The sequence below is a fragment of the Botryllus schlosseri genome, chromosome 6, assembly GCF_051294905.1.
Source record: "Botryllus schlosseri isolate E-star chromosome 6, Bs_hap1, whole genome shotgun sequence".
Lineage (NCBI taxonomy): Eukaryota > Metazoa > Chordata > Ascidiacea > Stolidobranchia > Styelidae > Botryllus > Botryllus schlosseri.
Window position 1 is genome coordinate 11,684,627 of NC_137241.1, and position 11,374 is coordinate 11,696,000.

The 11,374-nt window shown below is 41.3% G+C and overlaps 1 protein-coding gene across 1 annotated transcript; it reads left to right on the top strand.

Annotated features, from left to right (window-relative positions):
- The first annotated feature begins 342 nt into the window (after positions 1 to 342).
- LOC145440990 (serine/threonine-protein kinase Nek10-like) lies at positions 343 to 8,807 on the top strand. The gene has a single exon (XM_080318777.1). It carries the CDS (start codon positions 2,542 to 2,544, stop codon positions 5,851 to 5,853), a length of 3,312 nt encoding a protein of 1,103 aa, XP_080174903.1. The 5' UTR covers positions 343 to 2,541; the 3' UTR covers positions 5,854 to 8,807.
- Positions 8,808 to 11,374: the final 2,567 nt, after the last annotated feature.

Below are 11,374 nucleotides of genomic sequence, written 5' to 3' on the forward strand. Positions count from 1 at the left end.
AACAGAGTTATAAAAAAGGAGATTTAACATGGGCTTTAACTGGAAACTGAGCAGTATCAACACAATGACTCGGACTCGAGCCATCATACCATGACTCGGACTCAACCTTCTGCTCGCGGACTTGGACTCGGACTTGACTGGGTGGTGAATTGAAAATGAATCGACTTGACTCGAGTCAAAACTATAAAATTGAGATTGACTTATGACTCGGAGCCTTATGAGATGGTTACAACCCTGGGTAATAGCCCTGTCATCGCAAAGAAAATGTCCTAAGGTTTAGGCCTACGAGTAGAACATTCCCGTTGACTCATTGAAGTTTGCTTCCAGAATGTCATTGCGGTCTTTGATGGTTACAGCAGTTCACCAAAACATACAACATGTTCTAAAGGAAGACAGCGACATGACTGATAAAACCGGAGACACTACCTCTAACAGAGGGTGCAGCTTCATAACGTTCACTCCGCGAGTACCTGCACACCCGGGATTTGATTCATTTACAGAACTTGTCTCCGAACCCCAGCGATTACGGATGGACAATAGGCGTGCATAGATATGAGCCTGATGAGCTATTGCAGTTCAGAAGCTATAGTTGGCATAAAGATTGCAACAACCGAATATACAGCTGCAAGAAGAATGAGGTCACGTGCATTTCAGCATGTGGAGCATGTAAAGACCCTATAATGCAATAATTGCAGTTACGATGATGTTGAGTCCGAAGAAGGCATAGGCAATGCCTGTTGAAATGTCTGATATTGTGCATGTGAAATAGGCTACCTCTTCAGTGAACATAGCTATGCGAAATAAAGGCGATTTTGTGCATGAATATAAAAGTGGGTGTGGCGTTTTTCGCAAAGCAGAGCCTGTAGTGAATTATAAGTGTTAACAATCAATTGAGAATCATGGAAAACCATTATTAAACACGTCCTAAGTTACTTATGGGCGATAAAGATTTTTTTATTTTATTTATTTTTTTATTTTTTAATTCGTCAAATTCACAAAGCAGAGCCTGCAGTGAATTATAAGTGTTAACAATCCATTGAGAATCATGGAAAACCATTATTAAACACGTCCTAAGTTACTTATGGGCGATAAATGTTTTTTAATTTTTTTTTAATTCGTCAAATTTAACAGCTTTTTTGGGGGGTTTCCCACAAGAGTTGAACTTCAACATTTTAGCACAAGTTATTACACACTTTAACAAACATATTGGTGAAGAAATTGTTTGGTAACAATATAGTTCACAGATTTTCACAAGTTTCCCTTACTATATGGATACCAGTGTTACTAATCAGGTCTTTGGTCTGACCCGGCCGGGGATCGAACCCACGACCTACCGATCAAGAAGCCGGACGCTTAACCATTACGCTATCACAATAATAATACAAACGTAACGCCAGAAAAAATGGAAGATAATATGCTAACGGTATAAAGTTACTTCTTGTACGCTCAATGTTTATGAGTAATGACCGTTACGGATATCACTCATGAAAAGCGAAGTAAAACGTCTTCTCGTTTGACACCTGTTGATGATGATCATCCTCATTGATCAGCTGTCATAGGGCTAAACTTCTGAACTGGAACCTACTCACTGATCCGTAAACAAAGAAATTTCGTTGCGCTGTACCCTACGCTGGATGCCTGTCAACTTCGTCACAATATTTATGTTCATTGTAATTCGTTGTAAAATGTCGGTGAATTGCTGAGTTAGCTGGATTCTTCGAGTATGAAGCGTGGAAAAGATACGGAAATATGACGATTATGTGAGGTTGCCGAACGTGTATCAAGAAATTTAATCGACACTGTGTCAAACAAGAAGTTAATTTTGAATTCTGTAATTTTGATTCAATACTTGGATGATTAAGTCGGGTTCATTGGTTTGGTTCAAAACATCGAGAAACAACAAGGAACTGTATTATTATATAGTAATCCAGATTTTACCTTATGACTGTATGGCGTGATAATAAAATTGTAGAGGAATAGGACATTATATTTGTCTTCGATGTTTTTGTGGCATATACACTGGGGTTACCATACGTCCTCCTTTAAGAGGATTTGTCCTCTTTTTTCACTCTTTTGAAATTGTTCTCGGAGGACGCCCAAATGTCCTCTCTTTTTTGAGATTTTGTCCTCTTTTTTGATAATTTTGGTTAAATATAGGGCAAAATTTGTCTGGAGAGGGTAAATCAGCACTGAAGTAACGGTTCGGCGGCTATTTCGGGAGCTGAGCCGGAAAGCTCTTTTTTTTAGTCAACCGACCACGAAATGGGTAAAATTCACCATTTTATCAGGATTTTCCTCCAGTATTGCAAGTCTGAAAATTTTGAATAAGTGTCCTCTTTTCAGATTTCCAAAATATAGTAACCCTAATATACACCGGCTCACGATATACATACACACGATCTGTGCATATGCATATCATGAGTGTAAGGCATATTATAACATCACCTATCTGGATAATCATATATTTTAATTGCTTCTGACGAATTCTGGTAGAATATGCTAATAATTGGAATTTAATGAATCTTGACACTTTACAAGTCAATGGCATCTGTGAGCCAGAATTTGAAGATTGATGCCATTTCGGAAGAGACGAATTTAAGGAAGTTGGTTGGTCTGACGTCAAAAGAGGATACCCTCAACGCAACCATATCATTCTCAAATGAGAACTCTGAAGATGCGTACTCGAAGAAGAGAAACGAAGAGCACCAGTTACTTGAATGGTTTGTGAGCTTCTACCACAATGAACGAAAATTCGCGCAACACAAGTACCGAGCGTTATTCAATGAATTGTTTTCCAACATCATCAAATTCCGGGTGACCCACCTTGATTGGCTGGAAGGTATTGCCTTTGATTGCATTTCCAGAAGCCTAATCTGCTTGCGGATACTGATGAGAGATTTCAATCTGCAACGCAGATTTATTGAGCTTGACGGTGTTCCATACCTGGCACAGCAATACGGGGCGGTTGCTGATCACTATCTGATGCACAGTAACAGTGCGTTGTTTGTTGATGTGTTGAGTAATGTATCTTTGATGATACGAAAGTTAGCAAATACAGATAGTAACAACGCGTGTCTTATTGACCATGATATACACAAGCACGCTGTTTCTCTCCTGGACTCGAACGATAGTTTTATTCTACAGTGTGCACTGTTGATATTGGTTGATCTTTCAAAGAATCCGAAAGTTTGCGATTATGTGATTTCGCAGACATATGTTGTCGAGAAATTGGTAGAGATTATCGGCGAGTATGATCATCATTCCAAAGTTCACGCGGCTAATCTTTTGCGCGGTTTTTCTTCCAGTCGAAAAGTATGCGAGCAAATCATCATTTTCGATTGCCTGCCTACTTTGTTGAGCGTGTTGCATCATGGTGACCAATGCCTGCTCCTGTATCACATTGTGTGGATATTGGTGTTATTGTGCAAAGATGCTCAGCATGTGAAAGATATTCGGTCGTTAGGGGCCATTCCGTTGCTTTTAAACCTTCTTCAAGAAGATAGAAGCTACATTGTGGACCGACATGAAATCACTAGCGCAAACATGAAATACGGAAGAGCGGCGCCTACATTAACTGCAAGAGCAGTCAGTTCTGGTGACGGTACAGCAGACTCTGACGTGTTGGAGCATACCTTACAACTGAAGGGTGTGTGCTGCACTGCTCTTTCAGAACTTGGACTTGATAACTCCCTGACTATAGTTGAAGCTAACGGCGTATATATCATCGCAAAATTAATAATTCCGCGAACAGTACCACCCGCTTGTAAAAACGCTGCACTCAATCTACAACTGAACTCATTTCGTGCATTGCGATTTTTGTTTTCTATGGAACGTAACAGGCGTTTGTTCAAGCGTCTGTTTCCGGCTGAAATGTTCCAAAGGTTCATCGACATCGGTCACTATGTAAGGACACAAAAGAGCTATTTGCCTTTAGTGAATGGTTTAAATTCTCTGAACGAAAACTCACTGGATGAAGTGATTGAAAATATTGAAGAGCTGAATCAAAATCGAACGCCAAAACGCTTTGTGAAAGGTGTTTATGCTATTCTTGATCTCCTTGGAAGTGGAGCTTTCGGTTCGGTTTATAAAGTTAAGAAGCAGAACAATGAAAAACCATCGGCGTTGAAAGAGGTCAGTATATTTGTCGGTGGGAGAGAATCGAAATCCGGCCGGAATCAAGAGAAGAGAAGGGAACTAGACGAAATCGTCAGAGAGCTGACCATCATCAAAGAACAATTGCGGCATCCCAACATAGTGCGCTACCACAAAACGTTTCAAGAAGACGATAAATTGTACATCGAAATGGAGCTTATAGAAGGGGCGTCTTTGCAAGAGCATTTCAACTCTTTGATCGAAAAGAAAAAAAAAGGGATGGAAGAGGACCGGGTGTGGCGAGTTTTGATACAGCTGTGCCTAGCGTTGCGTTATTTGCACAAAGAAAAGCATATTGTCCATAGAGACTTAACGCCTGGAAACATTATGCTCGGTGAAAATGATCACGTCACTATCACTGACTTTGGGCTCGCTAAGCAGAAACAAGATGAGAGCAAATTATATTCAGTGGTGGGCACATTACTGTATTCGTGCCCGGAAATAATCAAAAATGAGCCATACGGTGAAAAAGCCGACGTGTGGGCTCTAGGATGTATCTTGTATCAAATGGTCACTTTGAAGCCGCCATTCCCATCAGATAACATGCTCTCTTTGGCGAAAAAGATAGCAGAAGCCCGATTTGAACCTATTCCAGGCCCCGGTGACTTTGTAACTCAAATTAACCTCACTGTTGACAAGTGCTTGACTGTTGAGCCAACTAATCGACCTGACATCGTCGAACTCGTAAGTTTTATTTCGGCACCCATGCTCAAATACACTGACAGCGTCACCAAGCTCTTGCACAAAAGCGAGAGAAAACTGGAGAAGGAACGGCGGAGGACGCAAAAAAATTATCATGAAGCGAAAAAAAACATGGAGAACTACAAAAACCTGTTTAAAGCGTCACAAGAGAATAGCGATCGCATATACCGAAACTTTTCGCTGTCTAATGCGCACACGTTTACGCAGCAGGAGAAATTCCAAAGCTTCAATCCCACCGTCAGTTCGCCGGCAATTGTTTTCCCGTCTTCGCCTCCGGATGGCGCAAGACACCAGTCTTCTAACGATACCGCATCCCCCGGGTCTGATGTATATTCTGAGACTTCCTCGTCTAGCTACGCGGATGCCTCTTCGGACTCACGCGCCCCACACCCACCACGGTCTCGCCCCACTTCTGGGCGGAACCCCAAAACAGCGAGAAAGCAGGACTATTGTCGAGCTTTGAGTTTTGATGTGTCCGAACAAGGTACTGCTAGAGATGCAGCGCTCAGTAGAGTTGGCACTGCGTCTAGAGGCCGACCTGGTTCGGCCAGTAACGCGGGAACCTTGACCATATCGCCTAGAAAAGTACGTCCGATTATCGACCCTGTGCAGACTATGCTAAACCAACTGCACAAAATCATCTACATCGACCAGCTGCCGCCATCTTCTAACATGGATTGCTGCAGGAGAATAATATCTCGCTACAAGAAGGCCTTGTTTCAGCAGAACAGGTACATCAACTTGAAATTCGAACTTAAAAAGCTGCTGTCCGGGTCGCAGGACTACGTCGACGCCATACCTGTCGAGGACGTCTCGTCTTTGGCGAGACAGGCATCGGCTGAAGTGGCGGCAAAGGAAATTGTTTTAAACGGCGGCCACACGCATGTTTCATCTCCCCCGCACGCCGGGGAGGAAGGAGTGACTTACGCGCTGCTGTCCACTATGATCGAGAAGGTGTTGTGCGAATGCGGGTACTATAACGTGAGTGTGGTCAAATAGCGTGGGGGATGAGGGTGTTGATTCGAGTACTCGAATTTGAGTAGAGTATTAGTTCTAATGATTGAAGTCGGGTAATGGAAGGTGATTTATTCGAGCACGAAAATTACACGCTCGTTGTCACCAAGAGTTAATTTATGAACAGAAATTATAGCTTTGATGCTATGTTCCACTGTGAAAGGCTGTAAACCTATTTGTCTTATCATAGCCTTTGAAGCAGTGGTTATCAAACTTTTTCAGACACGCCCTTCTTTATAATAGTGAAAAATTTTGCGCCCCCCATAGCGTCATATGAAACCACAATGCTAGCGATCCTAGCGGATAGGTTGATGGCATGTGTTTATGACTGTTGATGAGAGCATTCTCAAATATGAAATTCGGACTACACTCAGAGCAATAACTATGAATTGGAGGTAAATCGCACAGAGTGCGAATTTTTTTCAGTTAATCGCAGCTTTGTGCCCCCCTTCAGATGCTTTCACGCCCCCCAGTTTGAGAACCACTGCTCTAAAACTTGTAGTACAATTTTCTCTGAAGCATTTCTCTCAAATCGTGAGCAACCCACAGCATTGTCACAAAGTGTAATGAAATAGGCATGGTATGACCAAGCACCAAATTAATATCTATAATGTGATGTGCAACTGGAGTTATATTCCTTGTGGTACCTGTAGCATAAAAGGTACATACTTGCAGTTTCCACAGCATTCATACTGTTAGGACGGCATAATGAGCGATACTCGACTCTACTAGAAGCCTGATATTCGATTCGCCCAGCCCTAGTCGCGATCCGTTGCGAGCCATTGGCAGTGTTTGTCGCCAGATGACTCCAAATGTATAGTTACGGATATTTAAATAGGTGAATGGCAGTATTAATCTTGCATATTGCTTACAGGACTATATCCATTGCAGTGTAATTTAGTAACTTTAACACTTCTAGTGTGCCCCTCAAGAGTTGAAGGCACGATGACAAGCTCATAGCCTTAGCAGCGTTCGTCCAGCGTACTTTTTGAATTCAATATGTTACATCATATTGTGCCAATATGGTTTTCCTTTGAATCCCTGCTTGTATTCTTGTTCTTATGCCGTAAACTCTTGATAAAGGGCACACGAAAAGTCTTCAAGTTAATTCATTATATTCCAATGAATGTAGTCTTGAAAGTAGTAGGCTTGTACAAGATATGGATGCCGTTATTTATGCACTGCCAGTGAGGTGGTGAACACATCGATCGAATATCCTCTCCTAGTATTCAAGATTTTATTTTTTTCGGGAATGGTTGAATGTTAGTTGTCTAGCAGTTTCAGCAGGCTGCGCTAATTGAGTTATTTCACTTCTATAAACAGTGTTTTTTATATTAAATAAATATATTATATGGGCAGACAAATGTTTTGCATTGTTAAAAGCCGGCTTGCCCATTGCCAACCCATTTATTTGTAGAGACGGCTATTTTGTTGCTGCTGGGCTACCACTAGGATTAAATCGTCATTAAAATGATATGTTTTACGTTTAATGACTTCAAAATTTATAAGGAATGCTGAAAGTCGTGATAGTCACATGCAGAGAATGTGTTTAACATAACATAACATAACATGGTTGGGTTATATTTTTATCTGAACAAGTCACACACGATGACGATAAGCACTTACCCCTCTTTTAAAACCTGCATGATGATGTGACGGTTTGATGCAAAATAGATATGCATTGAATCCAATACGTTGTGCTTCCTCTGGCAATGGTGCTCAGTATTAGCATGGCTAAGAATGGTACAACCAAACTTGGATTCGAAGCTCCACGAAATTTTACGATCAGACATCATACGCATTGTGAAATTTTGACGAATTTGCCACGTTAATCCATTCGGTGTTACACTATTTTATTGTTATTTGACTAATTCATGCTGCTTTGACATCAGTTTCTGTATTGAACACACTCTCAATTTTTACTCGCCAAATAATATCAAGTGAATATCGATACCTTTGCATAGATTTTGATACTCTTTCGTTGCATCCACCTAACGATCTGTTGCTGACTCACTTTGATGGCCGCAAAAATAGTTTTTGGGACGTTACGTATGACTGTTCGCTGTTGCAGTGATTCGTTTGGCGTATTTCGATAGTTGCTGCTGCTGTATGTCGGTAATTTTGCAATTAGTCGTATTTGACTTCTGTGTGAAGTAATTTTGGACAATCTTCAAAATGCACTGCATTTACTTTAGTGAGAATAATATAACGGTTTTACTCGAATTGTATTCCTGGCTACTTTTACATCCGATATGACCGTTTCTATTGAAATTCCTAAAGGCATGATTTCATGTGTCTTCATCGTTAATTCGGGCGAGTTGTACCTGTGTTTAAGTTGTTAGCAAGCGGGATTGTTTGAAGCGTTGAGTAGTACTTTTGTATGAAACAGCGCCTGTTCGGGCGCGCGATACTTTCATTGTGAATTTCGTAGAGTCGTGTTTCTTTTCGTAACATACTGTGTCCGTATTTTCCAAGTTTTGCACTTAACGTTCCCACGCGGGTCTGCTGCGTCGCCCGGAAATAATTTGTGCTATGATACCATCAATTTATATCTTCTGGTCAATCCGAAAATTACCACTTACATGTATAGTACTTTTTTATCGCATTCCGATTGCGTGGCAAACCCGTGATTTTCTCATCGACCTTATTGTTTTCTTTGTTGATATGGATGCTGCATTTTTTCCATATTGGTCACGTTTCTTCTGTACGTGTCCCATTGTTTTTTTTTTCACGGAATATCCGATAGAGGTTGGTGGGTACTGGGTAATCGTCTTGGGTGAGTAGATCGTCTTTAACTTGTGTTGTGCAGTGGTTTCGAGCTACGATAGCGGTTGAACTGACGGTACACGTTTCCGGATGCGTTTTTATGTGATCATTATTGGACATTCTGTCATAAATGGTATTTCATTTTAGTTGAATAAAACGTGCGACCATAAAAACCAACTGTGTTATCGGCGAGGAAGGATTTCGGATCCATTGTATTTCTGTATGATATGTAAGGTTTGGAACGCGTTCTATAATTCGGGCCGACGCCAGGATGAATTGACTGATTAGTGAAACTTATGAAGGACATCGTGACAAACCTACAAACGGCACAGTCAGGATGGGAATTAGGCAGTGATCACGGATTCATCGGGCCGTAAAGTTACGTTGGTGACAAGCGCTCTTTCCACTCCTTGGCAACTACCATAACATATTCTGAATATAACCTTGAAAGTGGATTCTTCACGATATCACGAAAAAATCTTCTACCTCTTGCTCGTAGCGCCACTGGCGTAAAACAACGGATTTTATCCGCATTGCATTGATTTATGTGTTCTGTTCATTCATTCGATTAGGCTATGCAAATTTTCGTCTTTTCAGAACAGGACAAGGTTGCGATAAATCAAAATACAGAAAGGTGTCGAAACGACTTGTCGTGGTCTTTCAATCAGACAACACCCATCTTGGCATAGAACAGGGGTGTCAGATTCGATTTCGGTCGCGGGTAGGATCAGTCAACTGAAGCCGAAATGTTCGGCTACCTCCAACTTCATACCTTTGTTCATCATTGTAATGCTTCTTTATGAAGGCTATACAATACATAATATTACGGGTCAAACAATGGGACGGGTCACGGCGATATAAGATGGCATATTTCTATATGATCTTATAGTTTTAGTATAGAGCAGTGGTCTCAACCTTTTTCACTTCGCGGACCGGTAAAATTTCAATAACTATTTGGCGGACCGGTGGACTTCCAAAAATGAAATCAACCCCAAATGTAACGTAGGCCTATATGCAGCAGTTTTTGCAAGCATATGGTACCAGAGAGTGACATTTTGAAGGGTTCATTAAGGCGGTTCATTGTTAATAATTACTTAGTCGGAGCCTGTTTTTATTTGGTGAAGGCAATGATTGCCACAATTGGAATCGCTCACACGTACTATCTACTACCAGACCAAACAAGAAAAAATCCCTTTCACAATTTGCATTTCAACACGGGTAGCATTATTTTCCTTCGCGGGTCCCATTTGTATCGCGTGAGGCACGAATTGCAATTCAGGGCCGCGGATATTTCGGTGTCCGGACATGTATCCATATCGAAAGTTCGGACAACATGAGGTGGTTTGCGCCACGGTTTTATCATCACTGCGTGAGAACGAGTTGAGTTGCGTGTTGGTCACACCTTCACATGTCTTGGTGTGTTCATGTTCGGAAACGGTCAGCGCCAAAATGCCGATTATGCACCCGCAGGTTGCACAATGCACACCCCTTACTAGAGCATCACAATGGCCTCAAGCGATACTTATGTAATTGCGAATACGGTTAGACTTATTTCTGTGAAATGATGCGTATTTTGTTTAGATGCTATATGCTAGGGTTACCATATTTTGGAAATCTGAAAAGAGTACACTTTTTCAAAATTTTGAGACTTGCAAAACCGGAGGAAAATCCTGAGAAAAAGCTAATGATCGGTTGACGAATAAAAGGTCAACTTTCCAGCTCAAGTCCTGAAATACAGTTTTTCTTTCACATTATCGGTTGGTTGACTAAAAAAAGTCTACAAGCTCAAGTCCCGAATTACCCACCGGAGCGTTACTTCAGTGCTGATTTACTGTATCTCAGTCGAATTTGAACCTATATTTACCGAAAAATCTAAAAAAGTGGACAAAATCTGAAAAAAGAGGACATTCGGGCGTCCTCCGAGGAGACTTTCAAAAAAGAGGACAAATCCTCTTAAAAAGGACGTGATAAGCCTATACTATGCTATATACGCATAATAAAATCAGGAAATGTAGTGACATTAAATCACGCGAAGCGTGACAAAAATTTGAATAACTCTGCATCGGTATACCAAATAACAAAATAATTTTTGGGCGTCTTCGAGTTTCGTTCGGACGATAAGTTGCCCAAAAAAATTTATATTCCAGAAATTCAAAATTCTGGATCATGTGAATTTTGTGGAGGTTGCTTCGCGGTCCTAGCAATTGTCTCGTGGACACCAGTTCGCGAAGCACTGAACTATGGGATTTTATATTACGAACCTTCGAAGAAGTGATTGACACTCAACTCCACACCGTCTCTAAGCCTGAGTATGCACTAAGCAAGTATGCTGGTAACTGCTGTGCCGGATAGCGGCAGTTTAGCATAGCGATCGTGCCTGATCGTAAAACTGGTTTCGGGGTAGTATCGGATAAAAATGACGACGTTAACTCGCTAAGCAAGTAGTTCCGTTGCATCTACATCATCCAAACGCCTCGCTGGTACAGATCACAAAACAACTGCCACTCACATTAGTCTTCATTTTTAATTATCTTTACCTCGAAAATTTTGGCTCTTACCAATTCGTCATTACCGCGATTCATTAATCCAATCTCTCCATGTATTGCATATATCAGGGGTTCTCAACCCGCGGCCCGCAGACGGGTATGTTGCGGCCCGCAACGTCTTTCATTATGAACGCAATTGCCACTGGCAGTATTGTTACATATTGATTGTAGCCTACTTGTAATTGTAATTGACT